We start from the raw sequence: 22,268 nt of genomic DNA, 5'->3' as shown, positions 1-22,268 counted from the left end.
CAAATAAATCCACGCTGCCGCGCTTCCCCCTGTCCCTCCAGCCTCCCATCAGGAGTCTGATGTCATGGGAGGAGTTTGCGTCGGGAAGCACAAAACTTTTGCGTGTCTTGTGTTTCGACGCCACGCCTCTGTGCGTTTTCCTCCGCGCGTTGATTTCATACCAAACTCATACTTTGCATTCCGCCTTTTTCTGTCAAAGTAAACCGTTTTGCCCTGGAAGTGCCCTCAGATCACAAAACAAGTCTCCTGCAGAAACAGAAGCTCAACGAGGCGAGCTCGTGGCTCTTCCAGCGGAGCAGGACAGCCGTTGTGAGGTGAGTGCGCTCCCAGAGAGTTCTTTGTTGTGTGCTGCAACTTTCCTGCCGCAGCAGCTGCGACGCTTCGTGTGTGCTGGAAGTTTTGGGATATTTGACATTTTTCGCATTTTCCCGCCGCCACTTTGCTGATTCAGATCCATCTGTGTTTAGCGGGAAGTTTCTAGTTCGTATTTATTCACCCTCTCGTGTTGTAATTGATTACTTTTATAGGTCTCTCGGACTTAGTTTACAGTTTGTTACGGTATTATTAGCCCAGGAGCTAGCCCGCTAGCATGTCATTTCGGGAGTGTTAGCAGTGGCTTGCCTTCAGTATACTTGCTAAAAAAAGACCGGCAATGACGTGTAATACTTTATAATTTATCTGAGTTTTGTTTAAAAGCCACAAGGAAATGCTGCGTGTAAGTTTTCCCGTCTTTGGCCAAAGAAGATTTGTGCCACCTCAGAGTTAGAAGCTAAACGGTTCCCAACCGTTCAGTGATTTCATTTTCCCTCTACATGCTAGCAGCTGGTATTAATTTCTTGCTCTGAACGCTTCATCAGCTTGTGAGGAGGATTTCAAAGTTTCAAAGAGAAGTTTGGAAAGGATTCACCCTTGTGTCTGACTGATTTATTGACCGGAATGCTCGAAACTGTGAATTCTAGGTTCACGTCCCAGTATCTCGATGTTTGAGCAGTTCTGCTAAAGGTCTACAAAAGGTTTTCACTGTTTCACTAGTAGCACTCGTCACTGAGGATGCCGTGGATGTTGGTGAAAGAGAGCCAGAGTAACCATGTCACTGGTGCTCCCTTTGGCGCAGAAGGCAGCCTGTACTGTGCATGTGTACTTTCTGAGTTTGCTGAGCTCATAGTTTTATTTAGCTCAATGCTTCACTGGCTCCTCACTGCACTGAACACCTGACCTTTTGGCCACTAGGAGCTATATTGAAACTGGCAGAGCCACGCGTGCCCCCTGAGCATAATGTCCTAACTTTGCATCACCACTGCTCTTTCCTTTTTTATTTATTTATTTTTAATTAATGGTAGAGCTGAAGCTATGATCCCTCAAACCACTGTTCATATCCACTTTAATTGTGTCATTGTGAAATAATCGGCATTCATTCACTTAGCTGCATTTCCTCTGTGTGCATAAAAGGCTTGTTTTGTTTTGTAGCCCTTTATGACGCCATTTTTAAAAGTGGCCAAAGCGTTTGACACCCCAGAAATGGTAACGGCTCAATGTGGGACAAAATCACAGCAGACTTCTGCTGCAAGTCAGTCAAGGAGAAAGAGAGGATTTGCCATTTCAAGTGAAAGTAAATGCCTGCATTGGTATTAAGATGTGAAACTATAGCCTATTTCTTAAAATGGAACAACAGGGGTGATTTGTCCTTTTAATCTCATGTTCATTAGCAGCATCATTTGACCTTTTTGTTAAAGTTTGCCCTTGGGTTTTGTTGATGTTAGTTTGTTACCTGGTGTCTCACGCACCTGCAGTATATGTAATAAATGGGTCAAAAGTGCAACATCGCCTGCTTTTCTGTCTTTCTTTGTTTTTGTTTTTTTTGCACCAGGCTTTATCTATAATGGTTGTGGGTAAAACTCATAGTTTTGTAAACTTTTTGTAAAGTTTCTCATGGTACAAAAAGGAGACGTTATCTTCATGGAGGTTTTTAATCCGTGCTTGTGTGATTGAAATGTTGTTTATGCATTTTTGATAGCTTGGAGTATTTGATATTTTAAAAGGGAAAAACCCAAGACAAAATGTAATCAAATCAAGTTGTGACTCCTCACCGCTACCACTCCATTACTCCCAAAATGGAAACCAACACTGTGACGTCATGCTACCAGCCTCTCGCACGTTAAATTTGTAAGACCATCATTTTTTTTTCTTATTGATTTCATCCCCTTGAATATCAAAATGTTCTTCTACGCTTTCTTAACCATCCCACCAGGCCGGCCTAATCGCCATGGCAACAGCACAGCCCAGTCAGCAGCGTTTGAAACTGGAGAGGCCCTGCACACAGTTTGTAGTACAAGCCAGGGCAGCAGGGGAAGCTGTGCGACCACACCGATCTTCTGTGGTTCTTTTGTGGCAGGGGCCGTGTTTGCCTCACTCTGGAAAACATTACACACAAGGCAACATTCATGTTGCATATGTTTGTCTGTGTTTAAAGACACTTGGAGCATCCTCAACAATAACAAAAGAATGTGTAATTTCCTCATGTGGTCCTCACAGGAAAAGTTACTGGCTTCTGGGAAGTTTGTGTGGCTTTAAGAAAACCTTTTTCGGACTGTTTTCTCTTGGATGACTTGCCAAGTAAAGTGTATAACTGGTCCAATCACTGTTAATTGTGCTCAACTTGTTTACGATTTGTCTGGTGCTTTAACCTTATTAGCATCACCCCAGGTTGGTGTCGAGTCAAAGTCGACCCTTATCCTGTCCCGCCATCAAACTGTCCTTGATGCGAATTCGCCAAAGAAAGTGTGAGGTGTCTTTGAATTTCATCAGCTGTCACCGAGCCTCAGATTTCTTGTCTCATGAACCTCGAGCCGACGGCTATTCGAAAACTCATAAATCATTGGCCATCCCTTGTACTAATGTAAGTCTTTCAAAGCGCTCACACACACTCTGGATACGCAATTATTAAAATACTTGTTTTCAAATTTATTCAGTGATTTTCGGTCACCGGTGGTGATGGAGCTGCACAGTGTCACGTCACCAAACCACCATTTCTGTGGATGATGCACCTCCCCACGTGGATCACAATTGACCCATGCGCTGCAGAAAATAATCAATATTGGAAAAACTCAATTCAGTCAGCTAAAACTGATGATCGGTGAAATGACCGTGCGTGAATGTGTGTGTGTTTGGTTCATCCTGTAAATTCAATATGAAAAGGGCCACAAATCAAATTGCATTATAATTTTGACGTTGCCATATAAAAGCCCAATTTGGCCACAAAGATCATCATTGATACTTAGACAGTCTTGTAGTGTGTCGGTGCCCTCATCCACTTGTTGAAGCCAGTTACAAAATGCACTCTTATACTTTTACTTGTTCTGGAACTCTCGCATCTCTTTTCTGGGGTTTATTACTTTAACTTTTTATGTTTTCTTTGGTTTCTACTTTAAAATAGTACTATGTTTCAGTTTGAGTCCGTGTGTGGCTCACTGCTGATGCAGCATTCAGTTCTGGTTTGGCGTGTGTCCATCCTCTGTGCTTCAGAGCAGTCTCCCCGTGTTCAGTCTGTCCACATCCACCCGCTGAAAAATAACCAGATCCACTCGGATAAAAGTTTAATTTTTACAACAGACCTATGTTTTTATGTGCCATGTCCCTTACAAAATCTTCAGTGCAAGTTGGTTCATTTTTATTTTTTATTTTTTGTAAATGACATACAATGTTACACATTTAAGGTTGACTTTAAAATGTAAGACACTGAGCAGATTTCTTGGCAGCCATTGTTGTGGTCACCAGTGATTGCTAGTGATTTCCAGCTGCTGTTGAGTTGGCCAGAGGAAAATGTCTTGTTTATTATTACCTTTAAATAGACTAGACAGATAGGATTGTATTTACTGCTGTATTAGACTAATTGAAGTTTGACGGTGTTTTTTGAAACAGTCTCTAAACTATACTGATTGCAATGCCCTTTGGTCTAAATTCATCAGTGACATAAATAAATACTCATCTGTTTAGTTGTGTTGTGGTAGATTTCAAAATGATTTTTTAATGTGGAAACTTATAATTGTGGGTTCAGGACAAGCATTGTAGCTATCCAGTATTTTATTAGATATGTTTACTTTTTGTTTTTACAGAATAATGAAATTTACAAGTGATGGTCGCAAATGAAAAGAACTCAATACAACATGTATAGTTCAGGAAAACCGCTCCATTCTCCCTTTATCATACCTTAAAAATGTCTTATACCCTCACAAAAATGAACTAGAAATATCTTCTCTTTTTCTTTTCTTTTTTTTTTTTCTTTTTCTTTTTTAATTCTGCAGGTGTGTTGTGGTTGGAACCGTCATCATTGCGTCGGAGTGGAGCTGCCGTGGCAGCCCTGATGGGGCGCAGGAGGAGAGCGGCAATGGAGAGGCACTGGCAGATGGCGCAGACCGCGCATTGGACGGGGACCCTGAAGGCGTGTGGAGTCCTGACATTGAGCAGAGCTTTCAGGAAGCTCTGGCCATCTACCCTCCTTGCGGCAGGAGGAAGATCATACTTTCAGACGAGGGGAAGATGTATGGTGAGGAACAGCAATTTCCTGTCCCAAAATGATGGCGTCTTTAGATCTCACTCTAGCATGTCCATACCAGCAGCCAGATGTTATACATGTAAAATGACTTGAGGGAATGATATGAATCTACCTTGTGTAAAATAAAAATGATGGAGAGAGAGAGAAAGAAAATGAACTGTGAACATGATATAAGGACCACTGCACAGACAGTCAGAGTCTCTGCGAGAGACCGCTTTACAACTGCATCTAAATCAGCTCACCACTTTAAACACAGCTATTGTTTGAATGTATCTACGGTGACTTTTAATCTGGGTTCTGTGAAACAATGGAAAACGGGCTGGTGGTTTTCAGTTAGTCTATTTCTGTTCAAAAGAACTGGCCTAAATCATTGTTCAAAAATGGACTCATTTCTAAGTCTATAATCCCCGTGTGTCCCCTGCTAGCTGCATAATGATGGGTTTCGTAAATATAACCCCAAAGTTTAGGCACCAGAATTACAAAGAAACTTGATCTCCTATCTTTGCAGTCTCGTTGCTCTTTATGAATGGATATCGTCAGATTTAAAACTCTATATTGATTTATTTCCATAATCACCTAAACATTGACTCAAAGTTCCTCTTGCACTGTCCTTTAAATTTTTATAGAATTTAATACTAATTTCTCACTGCCCAGTTTATGTATCCACCAGACCGAACATTTACCTTCGGTGCTTGGCAGCTGTTTATTTTTGACCCTGATTCCTAATATATTTTGCTTCTCCACACAGGGTTATGTTGATCACCTCTTTGCACTTTGGAACCAACTTGGTTGTAGTGCTTTCGCTGAGACCTCTTAGTTTGTGCGCTAGGCATTTGCCTGGTGGTATTTTTGGAGAGGACTCTTTAGCCTTGGGGTCAGAGGGCAGCCAGCAGTAACGAAATCAAAGGATAAAGCGAGCTGACATTTCAGGTCAAGTAAGGGTTAACATGCAAAGCGGCTTCCTGATTGGTCTGTTCAGTCACTGATTGCTTAAATGTTTCACATTAGTATATTAGATTTCAGAACCAGGGTTTTTCGCACAGGCACCCGTGCAGTGGGCCTTTTGCTTGTTTTCTATAGGATTCGTTTAGGATTTTGCCGCTCAGGAGAGCTTTGCATTCTGGCAGTTTTTTTTTTAATTTTTTTTTTTTTTTTTATACTTTACTGAAGGTCTTGGCTTACACCCAGAAGTCCTATCGTTCTTGATTGGCCTAGTGTGACGGAACTCTCATCTGCTGAAGCCTGCGTTGTGCATTTGTGTCTGTGTGGCTGTGGGTAGAGAGGGAAATGGGATCTGTGATCCCATGTGACGGCGAAGGACAGTTTGTTTCAGCATTGCGGCATTTTCTCCCTTTGTGGAAGTGTGGACTTGCCGTGATGACCTCCCCAATTTCACACTCATTACACAAGGATAGTTCCATTAGTTTTTCACATTGAAACATCTACTCTCATATTAACCCACCGGCCAGTCATTTTTAACCATCTTCACCATAGCACACCGTTGTACCATTAAATCCTCTGAATAGGATCAACTCTAAAAAAAAAAAAACATCTTTATTTAGAGTTTTGCACAATATCTTTTTCCTCGTAAATAATTACAAACGGGTATCATTTTGTGAGCTACATCTGTAACTTCATTTGTGTTGTCAGAGCTTAGACTTTACTGGCATGACCACAGCATGAGCTGCATTGTAATATTGACTGAAGACTATTCCAAGTTTAATTTCACCTCTTGTTCTTTGGGCTTTCTGTTATTCTGCCACTGCTTTATTAAATCTTGTGCTGTTATTCTGCCACTGCTTTATTAAATCTTGTGCTGTTTGGAGGATACGTCAGAAATGTTCCTAAATCTTAAATTGGCAGATTTCCAGAAAGTTTTTTTTTCAGATTACAATATGTAAGACCTCTTCAATGATCATTTATCCTGCAGCAATATAATGCTGCAATTTATTTATTTATTTATTTTTAATTAAATATTAAAGATCAAAGTATTGTTGAATAGAGTAGAGTGGCTCTTGAGGAGTGATATTAATGTAATTCTGAAGAATCTTAAAGCATCCTGTAACGTACATTGTTCTTGTTTTTGTTTTTTTTTGTTTGTTTTTTTACAAAAAGCAAAGTATTCTTTGCTTGAGAGCTTTACTGAACCTCCTTCTGCTAAACTGGGACAGTTGTAACTGATCTTCAGTCTCTTTTACTCTCCTCTGTCATGTTACTAACATGATGTCACTCTAGCTTTCTGTGTCAAGCATGTATTGACAAATTACGATGAGGATTTTTTTTGTTATGTTTATAGCAACAGGGTTTTTATTTTATTTAGGGTGTCAGGTATGTATATTATTTTTATATATATATATATAATCACATTATACAGTTTAAATTATATATATGCAGCAGTAGTGCTGGGCGGTATGACTAAAAATACATATCACGGATTTTTTTTCACGGTATATCACGGTATTTTTTTTTCATGCATAATTAGATGTTCACGGCATTTTCTACAGATTGAGAACAGAATTACTGCAGTAGATTAACTTAGGATGGTCTATTTTGCCGTCATAGAATAACGCCCCACAAAATGATGCTGTTTACAAAGAAGTGCTACTCATGATTCTAATGAAGTGAGGAATCGGAATGCAAACAAAATTGCAGTCAAAATACAGAACTTTTACTGTGCAAATTTCAAACATCTTTTATGAAAATCAATACAAAAAAGTAGTGCAACTTGCAATAATTAAATTTTTGCAAACGCGTCTTGAAGTGACATTTGGCTCGAAATTTTCTTTTGCTTTCCCCGTGTTACTTGCTGATGTGGCGGGTGCTGACCTTAACTTCATGCATTCTTGATATTCTAAGACATGCTTACGGCATGATGGAGCAAATTGCCCGTTGTGTAATCAAATACACCGGTATGGCGGTATATTAAAAATTCATATCATAACGAAATTATAAACCGGTATTTGGTGTGAACCGGTATACCGCCCAGCACTATGCAGCAGTGATGTGACCCCAGCTGCATTTTCTGGGTGTGTTGATCTATTTTGTATGATTTCAGTCAGACTAACATGTTTACATGCATTTTAAAAGTCCAGTTTTGGTCAAACTACGCAGTCATTAGTTTTGTTTTGTATTTTTTTAGGGCTGTACGTTGTCCTCCATACTTGCCTCTTACTTGCCCAAATCAACTATAGCCCAAATCCATGTGGTGTCCAACTATAAATGTTTGGAGATGGAATAGATTTTGTGTCCACCTCCTTTCAGTGTTGTAATAGAGACCTAAATATACTCTGTCTAAAGGAAAAGCATTTGGCTTCTTGGACTGGTGGTAGGCGGCAGTGGAGTGTGTGTGTGTGTGTGTGTGTCCTGTTTTGGGAATTGGAGCAGACTGCCGTGTCTGAGTCAGCCCATTCTGTTGATTTTGGGGAATTCTGTGTTCTGGTAACTTAACGGAGCTGATGTGACTCATTTGACGTCCTTACTGTGTCGTGTCATTTCCCAGAAAGATGGAGGGTGATGATGTTAGTTCATTTAAGTGATCAGCGACAACACCTATGGGTTGAGTTTGGTCGGCTACATCTTAACCTCCCTGCACAGAGTAGTGTGGCGGCCGCCATTTCTGATCAGACACGAGCAGATCATCGGGTACGGGTTGTAGCTGGGGAGGCAGAGAAAGGCAGAGCTCAGCAGGCGGTCTGCAAATGACCACATTTTGAAAGTCTGGTAACAATGTGATGATCTCTCCTCCCTTTTTCCTTCTTCCTCTATTCATAACATACCATTTATCCATCTGTTTTGGAGCTTTGCAAGCAAGCCATTCCAGCATTTAGAGAGGCTGTCTTTTATTGGGCATTTCTTTCAGCCACAGAAATGGAAAGCTGGAAAGTTATTTTAATTATGCGATTAGTGATGGGATAGATCTATTAGAGCCTCACTCAAAAAAGAAACGACAACAACAAAAAAAAAAACATCTCTCACAAATAGCGCAGTCACAATAGACTTGCTCGTTTTGCTGGCTTCTTTTTAGAGATGCATTCAGGGAGTAGAAAATATTGACTTCATATTTACTTTTGAGTTTAAACTTTTGAATTTAGTAAATTTGAATCCTCTGTTTTTAAGTAATTTCACTAATATTTTAGTAACTACGGTAAAATAAGTAGGCCTCATTCGTGTTTTCTATAGATATGGAGTGTGTAGAGAAACAAAGTATTTTTTTTCGTTTGTTTGTTTAGTTTTCTTTCCAAATGTGCTCAGAGATTTTATCCCTTTTTTTTTTTTTTTTTTTCATTACAGGTCGAAATGAGCTGATAGCTCGCTATATAAAGCTACGAACGGGGAAGACTCGCACACGCAAGCAGGTATGCACAGATACGACTGAAGATTACCATGCTGATGTCTGTCCTAGTACCTTGTACCTTCTCATATGTTTACCTTACAAGTGATTTATTTATTTTTTAGTGCATCATGGATGTTTGAATTGTAAAAGTCCTCCTGTGAGTGTGTGTTTTCATGGTATAACCCTGGGCCCACAGGTGTCTAGTCACATTCAAGTTTTGGCACGTAAAAGGGTGCGAGAATATCAGGCAAGCATCAAGGTGGGTCCCACCGTAATCGGCTCTCCCCTTTCCTCTTTAGTCACATTCCCTCTTCTTTTCTTCTCCCTTTTCCTCCCGTCTTTTTTTTCCTTCATCCTGTTTTTCTTCAGGTCTCTAGTCACCTGCAAGTCTTGGCCAAGAGAAAGTCTCGTGAGATTCAGTCTAAACTGAAGGTACACCAGCTCACTGACTGCTAGCAGTTGTTTGTTCTGCATCTAGCCCAACTCTGACGTAGCTCATTATTTCATCATGAAAGCAGATGCTCTGGTATCTGCTTCTCTGTCTGGTTGTTCAAACATCTACTGTATACAGCGGTTCTGTTGTAGGCCCTGTTCAGACCTGTCGCTAACATGCGTCCTGAGTGATCGGATAACAAGTAGACAACACCAAGTATTTGTGTGCCGTGCCCCCCCACCCCGGCATTATAGTGCGTCCACCCATGGTTCCTGAGTGACTATTTGTGATTGAGTCTCAGTTACTCAGTTACATTCAAAATCTTATTGAAATGATTATTCAGACATGAACGTGTTTCACATTCGCCTGAGTCACAATTATTGAGGAATTAGTTTCAAGTGTTTTGTTAGGCTGTAACAGATGGGATATGAAGAAGAAAAAGTTAGCCTTAAATAAATGATTTGTGTGGAGCTCAGTGTGAGCTCACCTCTGACGTTCACACTCAAGCTTTTAACCGTTGTAATTCCAAAGACTCCCCGTCAGCTGTTATCTGCACCACTTAGCTGGGTACACGAATGCTGTAAGTGGTTGCACAAGCAGCATAGCGTTGGAAAGCTGAAAGCATTTTACGATATGATGACTTTCACAAGTTTAATTTACAGCAACAAAAAAAAAGTGAGAGAAAGCTTACCTATTCCAGGCTTTCAGGTAACTCACTGATTGAAATGGTGTTATTTTCTTCTTTTTCATTTAAGGGTTCCAGTGATTTAGTTCAGTGAAACCTTTAGCTTACTCATCTGGAAGCCATGTAAACATTCACAACACTGTGCTTTTAAAATGTAGCCAACTTTCTTAGCTTCGGATTCAAATGTCACTTTAGGTTATAGGAGCTTCCATGCTTGGCCTCCTCCTGCTGTGTATACACTGAGCCAGCTGTAAAGGAGCTTGTTTGGGTCAAGGCCAGTTAAAATGCAACTCCTTCGACTGACGAGACAGATCCGGAGCTTTGAAGCTGTGCTCACAATGTGTCTCTGCCGAGAAATGAATGTCAAAGACGAGGGTCCCAGAATGTGTCCCCTGGACTGAAAGTATTTAGATCATCATTAGAATGCAGGCAAGAGCAGACACACCGGTCCTGTAGCACCACTGAATGCAGCCTACGGGGTTGGATCTGAATCCATCCTAAGTGCACTCGCACCTCTCAACATTTCTATTAGTGATCACCCAGGGCATGTTGGCATCAAATGTGAACATTCTGCTAGTTGGGGCTACAAGAACTGTAACCAGTCAGCTTAAGATGGATTGTTTTCACTGTTAAAACTGAGTGCAACAAGGGGAAGATGGGCGCAAAGCTTTTATTTAATTTATTTTTTTAATTTACAATGAACTAATTTCTATAAAAGTGCATGTGAAATGCATTCAGCATAGTGCTGAGCCATCACTGCCATGAACATTTAGTTGCATGACGGTAATACAGTCATTAAAGGGGAACTCCGGGGCATTTGAAGCGCATTTCCATTGCTAGAGGTTGTCAAATACTGACGGTAGGACACAGACAGGTGCAAATCTGCGCTCCCTGTGTGGAGATAGCGCTGTTTGCGCAGCCTGTCATGCGAGGCTAATACGTGGTGGCTAAGGGGCAACTGCTAACCCTTCCACGTAAAACAACAACTTGCACACTGCAGAAACGTCACACCACTTTATAAACCATCCGACAATAAAGTCACAAGCCTTACCATCAAAACCATATGCATGGTTCTCACATTACTGGCATGCGGACGTTACAAAACAACTTTATAAACAGCATGTCACTTACCGGTTGTTGGTATGCGCGCATGTGAAAGCCCAAAAGAGTCGATGGACGATAATCCCATATACAAAACAATTATCTTCTCTAGAAAAACTGCGTTCAAGTATTTAAAACATTACAACAATATTACTGGGCATGTATTGTTGTAATGTTTTAAATACTTGAACGCAGTTTTTCTAGAGAAGATAATTGTTTTGTATATGGGAGTATCGTCCATTGACTAGTCTTTTGGGCTTTCACATGCGCGAGCGTACAACTAACCGGTGAGTTACATGCTGTTTATAAAGTTGTTTTGTAACGTCCCCATGCCAGTAATGTGAGAACCATGCATATGGTTTTGATGGTAAGGCTTGTGACTTTATTGTCGGATGGTTTATAAAGTGGTGTGACGTTTCTGCAGTGTGCAAGTTGTTGTTTTACGTGGAAGGGTTAGCGCTTGCCCACCACGTATTTGGTTAGCATGACAGGCTGCGCAAACAGCACAATCGCTTCACAGGGAGCGCCGATTTGCACTGGTCTGTGTCCCACCGTCAGTATTTGACAACCTCTAGCAATGGAAATGTGCTTCAAATGCCCCGGAGTTCCCCTTTAAGGGAAAGATGGCATTTTTTTTAATGACTGAGACGATGCACGGCAGGCTCATATTATTTGTTTGCTTGTGTGCTTTGAGGGTCTCATTAGTTCGTTAATTCTTCAACGGTGATACTTCACTCAATGTGAAAGCCTTTTTGAGGAGTTTCAGGTGTAGAGGTTGTGTTTTCTTTTTTCTATATAATGCATGACGGCAGTAAGTCAGTCTGTTAATTTAGCTCAGGAGGTTTCCAGCCTTGGACGTATAATTGCATGACATTCTCTAGCTGGCTTTGTTGACCCCTGTGTTTGGCAATGATGGTATACATCAATGCTTGCAGACACACAGACAAACAAAGAGTTTTTAATATGACCCCGCATTGGCGGGCACACTAGAGGAACTTGGTACCTTTCTGATCTTTGCATTCTTGTCATTCAACATATCCTTTAGTACTTGTTAAACTCAGTTCATTCGGTTTGTCCCTGTCCTGTAATTAAGTTCCTTTATGACATCATTTAGCACCAGTCTTTTACTCTATAATGTACATGTGGGGAGGGTAACTTTAAAATTTCCAGGTCTGTATGTGTGCTGGTAGCAACATCAACACTCAGTTCTAAGATGGTACAAATTAGCAAAACTAAGATTTAGCTGTGAATGTAAGTTGAATGTTATTGAGCTCAGCATCTGTTTGACAAGGTTCAAGGTGTCACGTTAAACTTAAGAATTCGTGTCTTGTCAAAGTCAGGACACAGTTGGTCTACCATTGATGCGTTTTCAGCAGGTTATTTATTTATTTTTTTGCATTAAATTTAAGTTTTCAACAGTGTCATCATTCTCTGCAAAATATATGCTCAATCTTTCTTGCATCTTGCTCTCACAAAGGCTCATGTCACGACTCGGTCGCTCCGGTTGTCAAAGGATTGTCGTCTAGCGGTGCCTACACCACGCTCAAGACAATCCAGACTCTTTTCATGTGTCGTTCCACGATGGTGGAATGACCTACCGAGTGCTACCAGAACAGGGGCTATCTTCAAGAAACTCTTGAAGACCCAGCTCTTCAGAGAGCATCTCCTACCCTGGCACTTACCCTGTACCTCCCTACCCCCTCTACTGCACTTTCTCTTTCTGTACTTCCCTCTATGCCTGCACTCTATTTCTACACTGTCACCTCTGACAGAGCCTGACTCGTGGTTTTCCTTCTGTGTAGCTTTGATGTTAGCTGTCATGTTATATCCTCATTTGTAAGTCGCTTTGGATAAAAGTGTCTGCTAAATGCATGAACATCTTCATGTTCTGCGAGCTGTGAAGAATAAGAGTACAGGTAAAGTCAGCCAGGAATCAACCAAAATGTGCTAAAATTAAAAGTATAAGTTGTGGTAGCAGTGTTATTAATTTAACTTTCAGTCACGCTGAGGGAAAGAAATGTGCAAAAAGCAAGCAAAGTGAATGCTTTTGGAAGCCTGTGCGTATGCATTGATCCGGGTGTTTTCCTTTATTGCCGAACAGTCAATCTGTAACCTATTTTCATTTTTGAATGTACTGGATTTAATTTATTTATTACATGTCTTTTTTGCCATAGGCCATGAACTTGGTAAGTTTTTATTATACATCTACAGTTCTCTGCTTCAGGCTTTGTACTGTGTGGTTGGCATCACATTACTGCTAGTCCACAGCGCAGTTCTGCCGCCAGACTCAAAAACCCTGCTCATTGCTTTTTTGTTTTTAGTGGCTTTAGTTAAATGCTGGTGATGGTTAGCTTTTCTTGTTTGGTGCGCCTCCTTGCTTTTGCTTCCTTTTAGGTCTGCTTTGCTCTGTTCTGCCTTCTCATGTAGTTACTGCATCATGCTGAAGTACAGTAAATGTTGGCTGGCTTGCTGTCTAAAATGGCCTTTAAAGATGGCTTACCTTGGAATGATAACCTAGAAATAATGGGAAATATTAACATGGGACATTTTAATTCTGTATTGCTTTGTGTTTCAGGACCAGGTATCCAAAGACAAGGCACTGCAGACGGTGGCAAACCTGTCGTCAGCTCAGATTGTGTCTGCAAGTGTAATGAAACCTCAGACTCCCTTCCCTCCACCAGTCAGAGTGAGACAAAAGCTGACAGAGACACATTTCTCTTTGTTTTTTAAAAAATAAAATAAAATGTATCCTTTCTGTAAAAATCTGAGTAACACCTCTTGACCTTTGTTCCCTTTCTTGTTGCTCAGTTTTGGCCCGGCCCTGTACCAGGACAGCCTGAACATTCTCAGGAGTAAGTATCAGAGTCAGATTAGTTTGTTTTTATGGTTTAACATTGGACAAGTTTTCTTGCTTAAGCTTACACGGCTTCTCATTTGGTTCTCCTGCTTTTCTTAATACACACAGCATTAAGCCTTTTGCACAGCCTCCGTACACAACACTACCAGCCCCTGTCCCTCCACCCATCAGTAAGTGTGAAAACAAGGTCATTAATTTGAGCAATTTAATGTTAATATTGTCATTGTAATTATGCTTTCCTGGTTTAAATCTATGACAGGTTATGATGCCTTGCCGCCCCCTCGGCCTGCAGCTATATCAGCTCCTGTATGGCAAGACAGGACCATCGCCTCGGCAAAACTACGGCTACTGGAGTACTCTGCTTTTATGGAGATCCAGAGAGACCGAGAGATGGTAGAACATCAAGGCCTTATCTGACGGAAGAGTCATCAATGCAAGATAATGTCAAACTAAAAGCTGTTCTGTTTCCTCTCTTTCTTACTGTTCCCACAGTATAAACATCTTTTTGTTCACATTGGGCCATCAAACCCGGGCTACAGTGACCCTGTGCTGGAGTCTATAGACGTGAGGCAGATTTACGACAAGTTCTCGGAGAAGAAAGGAGGCCTGAAGGAGCTGTACGAAAAAGGGCCGCACAATGCTTTCTTCCTCGTTAAGTTTTGGGTTAGTGCACAAATCCAGTCATGTCGAAGCAATGGAGATCTGTGAACTTGGTCATCGCAAGAAGTCAGTTATTTGGGATGTATACTAAAATGTATTTTAGTTTTTGCATGAAATAATTAACTATCAAGTCCTTTCTTCTTGTTTATTGCTCGGTTTTTAGTGTCGGTGTTAAGGGCGGATTATAGTTCTGCGTCTATCGTCTTGATGTGTTGCTTTGCTCTGGTCGCGAACCACTTTTCATGTTATGGTTCTGCAACCTCGGTCTGGAATTACTCGGGACGCACAGCAGTTTCCCCTCGCGAGAATTTCGGTGGGCGGTGACGAGAACTTCGGGGGCGCCGGCGGAAGTGTTTATTTTTCAAAAAAAAAAGAAAGTGTATGCAAGATATGGATCTGGAGTTGCTCGACATCGAAGAAGAACAGCTTCTTTTATTGAAGTTGGCGAAAATGCAAAGGAGGAAGCCACACAGACAACCGGAAAGGCACACCGAGGACCAATCACAGCTGCTTTTGTCTGCGCACTTCCGTTGGTGGTCTGCGTGCGTCTGTCGCGTAGTCAGGATTTTTCTGAGGTGCACGACAACGCTCGCAGAGCCTCTGCGTGGGGGAGTGGTCAAGATTTTGACGCTCGCAGAGGCTCTGCGTCCGAGCGTCAGAGGCTTTGCGTCTGAAGCATAAATCAGCCTTTAGATGCAAATTCAGCAGTAAAACGGTTCAGTTTAAGAGTTCAGAGCCACCGTAACTCTGTACCTGATTTCTTTGGTGGCTCCTTGTTTTATTTTTGTCTCTTCTGTTCTCTCTCTTTTCGCACTCAAATCTTTGTGCATCGTGGGCTTCAGGCGGACCTAAGCAGTGACGTAGAGGAGGGTTCTGGTTCATTCTACGGAGTGAGCAGCCAATACAGTGGAACAGAAAATATCACAATCAGTGTTTCTACGAAGGTCTGCTCCTTTGGCAAACAGGTGGTGGAGAAGGTTGAGGTTAGTGAATTAGCCTGATATTTTTACACAGAAAGTACTCCATATTTTCACACGAGCATTTGTTTTAATGACGTTATGTGCTTGGACACCTCCCTATACAGACAGAATATGCGCATTTGGAAGGAGGAAAGTACGTGTTCCGCATCCATCGTTCACCCATGTGTGAATATATGATCAACTTCATCCACAAACTCAAACACCTGCCGGAGAAATACATGATGAACAGTGTACTGGAGAACTTCACCATTCTACAGGTATTTTCATGCCATTAAAAGACTGATTTTTAACAATTAACTGCCAATTAACCCAACTAGTTGCAACATGTTCCATGCCCCCGTTCCAACCTTTTTCCAGCCGTTTCTTTTAATGAGATTTGCAAATCAATGCATTCTGCAGCAATTTTTATACATATTTTTTTTTGGAATTGGGGCTGTGTTTCCATGTACTTAAATAAAGCCTCCGAGCAAAATTTAAAGTGGAATATAATCCCAGTTTTTTTTTTTTTTTTTTTCACTAACCCTCCTCCTAAACAATCATTTTCAGTGCTGAGCAGAGGTCTCAAGTATGACAGACTTTTATTCTACTTCTGTTGTTTTAATTTAAATCTCTCAGCTAAATGTATGAATCTTTTATTTCTTAACATCATGACAATCCTTACTGCCCCCCACCCCCTCTTCTTTTTTTTTTTCTGGTCTTTCATCAGGTGGTGTCCAACAGAGAGACTCAGGAGACTCTGCTGTGCATTGCCTTTGTGTTTGAAGTGTCCACAAGCGAGCATGGAGCACAGTACCATGTGTATCGACTAGTAAACGACTAGCAGCATGTTACAAGCGTGCATGCAAAGACTCTTCAGACTTTTTGAAATGTACAGCTTGAACACAATTTCCAGCTCAACATACAGAACCTCCCCCCACTCCTTTACTCTAAACACACACTTGTTTTATTTGACCAACCGTCGCACTATAGTCATACCTGTTGCTTGTTTTATGTGTATGTCTTCTCGTTGCCGCAAGTGTGAACAGATATCGTAGATCATGGATTTCCCAGAGTAGGTCAACAGTCATCGAAATGTTTCATGTGACGTGACCTGATGCAACATATGTGCTTTTAAGCCAGTCGCATCAATGTTTTTTTATTTTTTTTTTATTATATACAAATACTGGTAATCATGAGGGCAAAATGAGCAGGGGGGGGTTTGGGCCCGCTTAAAGTTTTCCAAAGAAAATCTTTAGGTTTTATAAAGCTCAGATCGTAACAGGTTGAATTAGGAATCCGTTTTACTGACAGATGTTGAAAAGGTTCCTGAAAATAAGAGAAACAGAAGAAGCTCCAAACTACATTTAGTTTTTTTTTTTTTTAGTTTTTTTTTTTTTAAATGTGAAATCCTTCCATCACACTTTATAAACAATGAGATAGCAGCTTATTCTCCACTAAAAGTAAATGTTGTTTTTCACAGTATTTTCCCCACCTATGCATTCACATCGGAGGTGAGACCCATGCGAGACGAGTTTGAATATAATTTGACAAATCATTTAATCACTGTTAATGTAATCTGTCACGATGACCGTTTCTTCTTCTTCTGCTGTCTGTTGTATCTTTGAAAGGTACCATACGGACGAGCCCTCTCTAATATATAACCCGTTTCAGTTTAGTTTGAAATCGTGGGCTTTGGTTTGATCAAAGATCATATTGCAGAAAGTCTGCCTCTCCATAGAAGATAATCCACTATGTGTAAAGACGTTGCATGACATATTTATTTTTAACAGTATCACGGTGTTAAGAGAGTATTTTGGGAGTCTTTGCTGTTTAAAGGTTTCCAGGAGTACACGCTGGGGGGGGATGTCTAAAGGAGGCACGTTTGGAAACGGCAGAAGAGATCCATATTAGTTCCCGCAGTTTTAATGAGAGTTACTTTTACTGTTTATAGACACGATAATGTTTTTACTCTTGACGGTGTGGGCTTGCTGCAGTATTTCTACCTCCACACGAGTTGGGATAAGAATGTGCTTTGATTCTTAAAGCCTTAAGCTGAGGAGCACTGATGTATAGGATGTGTACACTACATTTGTAATGGTACTGTTTGTAAGCCAAAATGATATAGATACATTTTTGTAAGGTATTTTTTTGTATTTCACCTGCACACTAAACACCGTAAATGATGGGTGTTTTGGTTGTATGTTTTCCTTCTATGTATGTATGTATGTATGTATGTATGTATGGTACAGACTGCATAAAGGTCACCCACAGTGCACTGGGGTAGATTTTTGCCTAATAACACTAACAAACTATTCAGCTGAAACTTTTCTCTTTTGTTCGATGTAATGTTTTTAGATTACTGATCCATATGGTCGGCATCTTTTTATACATATATATCTATGTAGATAAATATCTATCTATATAGGTGTGTGTGTGTGTGTGTGTGTGTGTGTGTGTGCGTGTATATCTTATTTTACTCCATCAAGCCCTCTCCGGCTGAGATTATCTCTAACCATGTGAAGGGGAAAGACTCGTCTTTGACTCTCATGACAACAAGAGCCGTTCGGTTCTGTTTTAAATAAAACTGTCATTTAATTTTCACTCAGTAGTGTTATACTTTTATCAGTACTTTCCTATATGTGTATTCTGTCCGTCTTTTCCTCATCACTCCTTTGGTCAAGTCTGTTCAGAGGATAAAATCTGTGCCTTTATGCTGTACCAATAAAGTCATGTGGTGGTGGAGAGAGAGGGAAGCATTGTTAATAAATTCTTAAAAAAAATGTGGATGAATGTGTTCTTAATTTCCACATGAGAAGCAACGCCTAACACGTGTTCTTTGTATGATTTAAAAAAAGCAATATAGTACCCCTCCTCTTAAAAAAAAAAAAAAAAAAAAAGTACTTTATGTACTGAGAGAATTAGTGTTAGAATCACTGTTTTTATCTTGGTTATTGCCGTTTATGACAGTTAACGGATATCGCAGTACTCATTTGTGGTGCTAGGTGGTGCCATCGGCTCATGTTTACCACAGCCGTATATAGAGAGAGTTTGGCCAACTATGGATTCGAACGTTTAAGCTATTCCGCTATGCTGATAGTGTCTCTGATGTTTACATGTTGGCACTAAAGCAGAGTCCCATGACGGCTTTACTTTCTCCACACGGATTACGTCTTACGGATTAAGTCTGACATTGAGCCTTTAAAGTTTTTAATATCCCACCCACCTATTCACTCGGGTCATGTGTATTCATTATCAAGCAGTGCTATTGTGTTAAGATTCTTTAATGTTGAAAAGATTGGATTGAAAATTTAGAATTTTTTTTTTTTTTATAAATGTTAGACTGAATCAGTCACATTTGTCGGCTTTGTTTTGCCAGTGTGAAACCTGTTCTTAAAGGTAACGACTCGCGCTGTTAAAGGAGTTGAATCAACCTTCAGGACAAACACGGCATTCTAAAGCAGAGAATTGTTTTGTGCTACATCAAGGCCCCAACTTCAGTTTAATCGTATTGCCTCATGCAGTGTGAGTGTTGCAGTTGCTCAATCTGAAAAGCCCCGAACTTTTTGGGAAATGTCATAATTAGAGATGAATTATTGCATGTTTTTATATGAGGAGGCAACGTTCCAAGGCTGACGATCAACATGCTTTTTATAGTTTGTTTTTTTTTTTTTGTTTTTTTTTGGCGTTCTTTTCCATGCAGCAGGCAGCCCATAAAGTGGTGGTGACGTCTTTCTTGGGTTTTGGTGTGAGAGGATAAAGGAACAGTGTGAAATAGACGCGTTTCATAGCTGTCGTCCAGGCACGTGCAGAGAGGAGGGAGGGGGTGCCCCTTTGGCCCATTTGTCGAAAAATTGTTTATTTTTTATTTTTTTAAGTGTGTGTGTGAAGATCTGTGTAGCCCAAAATAATGATAATAAAAAATAATAAAAATTTTGATTTAGCCTCGGTCGGTCACATGATCTACATAGACGTGCCCTGACGACTTGCCCTGCACTAGGCGCTGCTAAGCTGCCAGAGACGAAGAGCGCACAACTCAAGGCTGAGGGTCCGGTGAGTAGGTTTTGCAGCGGTATTTGTTTGTGCACGCCATGGTGTATTCTTGCAAGATGACTGACGAAGTTAGTGAAGTGAGCAGCATCCTGTGTGTGCGCTTCTGACTTCACACACTCTCATAAGTTATAGCTAGTTAACCACACACAGCGTGCTGAGGGGAAAAAGTATGCCTTTATGTATGGCTTCTTTTTGTTTCTATGTTTCTTTTATTATGGGCAAAGTGCGTTGCAGTGTTTGTCCTACATGAGGCAATGATGGTTTGAGGCTTTCACTAAATTTTCACTAAAACTATGCAATGTAGCATACATGCTTATTCACATAATTTTGGACTATATTAGTATAAATACGACAACAATGACAATAATAGTGAATCAAGTCCAATTGGAGTGCTACCTGGAACTAGTACTTTGTAGAGATGGTGCTCTTTGGTGACAGGCTTTGTTCATTTAAAAAGTTGTAGAATACCAAGGCACTCATCTTCTTTGTAGTTAAAATGCCTTTATTTTCACAAGCCTTCATAAGCCTTCGTCAGGAAGTGAGCAGTCTCTTGTGTGGCAAAACTGAATTATAAGACATCCGTTCCATGAGTGTTCTCAGGTGTGTGGGCCAATGGCTAATTGGCTAATCAACCTGCGTTTGAGGTTTGAGGCGTTTACAAGATATTCTCAGAACACAAGTATGCGATTAGAACAAAAAATTAGAACTATCCAATGGCTCGTCATTTCAAAGACCAGCACAATAGTAACCCTGCTATTTTAAAAGCTATGGATATTGATCATATACCACAAACAATGAGAGGGGGCGATAGATTGAAACAATTAAACCAGCGAGAGAGCTACTGGATTTTTAAATTAAAAGCTACTTTATATCCGGGTTTAAATGATGAGTTGGAATATTGTCATTTTCTGTAAGCACAAATGTTTATTTTTATATGTGTATTACATGTCTGTTTTTTGATGTTATCTAATACTTTCTTATATTTGTAGAGACTGTAGAATGAGACCCCCTGCCCTGCTGACCACCATTGATATTTGTTTGTTTTTCTGTTTTTTATGGGTTCCCTTTGTAAATAAGTGGTTTGCCATTGGCTAATTGCTCCCACCGACACACCTGAGAACACTCATGGAACGGATGTCTTATAATTCAGTTTTGCCACACAAGAGACTGCTCACTTCCCGACGAAGGCTTCATGCCGAAACGCGTCGAAGTGTTTTAATGTTTTGCCCATGAAAATAAAGGCATTTTAACTACAAAGAAGATGAGTGCCTTGGTATTCTACAACTTTTTAAATGACAATAATAGTTTGAATAATTTGAATTGTGATTTTTCTCAACCTCATGTAAACAAATCTGTACTTGTTTATAACAACTGTATACACACAAATTAAATATATGCATAAATATATAAGTTTTATAACCTCGCTGTCTTGCACAAAGTGGATTGTCAAGCACAAATACATTTAAATACATGATTACTATATCATTTAATTATTTTTTACTTTATTATCAACACTACGAATAATAAAGGGCAGATTATGAATCCATGCCATGGAGCAAATTCGTAGCTGTACAGTATATTAGGGGTGTGCTAAAAAAATCGATTCATGTACATATCGCGATTTATTTATTTATTTATTTTTTTATTTTTTTATGGGATGATGTTAATAATCGATTTTTCTCCCCTAAATCGATTATATTATGTCATATCCGTGTCCAGAAAAACTTCATCATAAGTTATGTTAAAACTAGCCCACATTTGTGCTGTGTGGACATTTCAATTCATTTTGTAACTGTAAACTTTAGAAAATGCTATACATAGTAAGTACCTCTTTTTGTCTCAGTTCAAATAAATGTCAGCTGCTGGACTGACTGACAGACTGATGTGCATTGTTTATGGGAACGAGATTGATTCTAGAAGTGTATGATTAAACTTGTTTGTTTTTTAAGGAGGAAGAAAATTGCAATTATTGATTATATCGAATTGCAATACTTGTAGAATTGCAATTATCAAGAATCGTGATACAAATTAAATCGGCACCTTAGAATCGTGATACAATTGAATCGTGACCAAAGCATATCCTCCCACCCCTACAGTATAGCCTATGTCTTGAAAAAAGTATGAAATGTCACTGTGTGTGTGTGTGTGTGTGTTTTATGTGCATTAGATTATAGTTTATCAATCATATTTTATTCTGCAGAGATGCCTCGTAAGGAGAGGACGTCAAAACAAAAACAAAAGGAGTGTTTCAAATTCGTGCTCCATGTGCCCCCTTTTGACTTTGAGCACCTGCCCCTCCAAAGGTCTCTGCACAGCCCTGCTGTCGTCGATGAGGTTTTGAACAAGCCTGACAACTGTTCCACTTTTCCCAAAAACTCTTATAACTTTTTATATGTTAGTCTGCTGCCAATGGAAACCAGGCTTACCTGCTTCATGCCGATACGTGTGAAAGCTTTCACTCAAACACTGCTGCCTTTTCCTGAGCTATAACCCCACCTGCATGAATTCATTTACACATTCGGTTAAATAAATGTTTGACACATGTTCCTCTTTGTCTCATTTTGAAACTGTCAGGTATGTGGACAACCCCCCCACCCACCCACCCACCCACCCACCCACACACACACACACACACACA

The 22,268-nt window shown here is 40.2% G+C and overlaps 1 protein-coding gene across 1 annotated transcript; it reads left to right on the top strand.

Annotated features, from left to right (window-relative positions):
- The first annotated feature begins 4,459 nt into the window (after nt 1–4,459).
- Nucleotides 4,460–18,359, top strand: tead3a (TEA domain family member 3 a). The gene is made up of 12 exons (XM_075476833.1): nt 4,460–4,543; nt 8,843–8,907; nt 9,082–9,144; nt 13,279–13,290; nt 13,680–13,790; nt 13,913–13,956; nt 14,070–14,131; nt 14,221–14,354; nt 14,454–14,624; nt 15,464–15,604; nt 15,706–15,858; nt 16,308–18,359. Exons 1-12 carry the CDS (start codon nt 4,537–4,539, stop codon nt 16,419–16,421), a joined length of 1,077 nt encoding a protein of 358 aa, XP_075332948.1. The 5' UTR covers nt 4,460–4,536; the 3' UTR covers nt 16,422–18,359.
- The last annotated feature ends 3,909 nt before the right edge of the window (nt 18,360–22,268 follow it).

Source organism: Odontesthes bonariensis, chromosome 10 (assembly GCF_027942865.1).
Source record: "Odontesthes bonariensis isolate fOdoBon6 chromosome 10, fOdoBon6.hap1, whole genome shotgun sequence".
Taxonomy (NCBI): domain Eukaryota; kingdom Metazoa; phylum Chordata; class Actinopteri; order Atheriniformes; family Atherinopsidae; genus Odontesthes; species Odontesthes bonariensis.
Note: the sequence above shows the minus strand (reverse complement) of the source record. Positions and strands in the feature narration are given on the sequence as shown.

What these genes read in the sequence shown, in the direction of transcription:
- tead3a (XM_075476833.1), top strand. An exon ending in AGACTCGCACACGCAAGCAG is followed by an intron (nt 8,908 to 9,081) that starts GTATGCACAGAT and finishes CTGGGCCCACAG; the next exon opens with GTGTCTAGTCACATTCAAGT. An exon ending in TCTTCCTCGTTAAGTTTTGG is followed by an intron (nt 14,625 to 15,463) that starts GTTAGTGCACAA and finishes CGTGGGCTTCAG; the next exon opens with GCGGACCTAAGCAGTGACGT.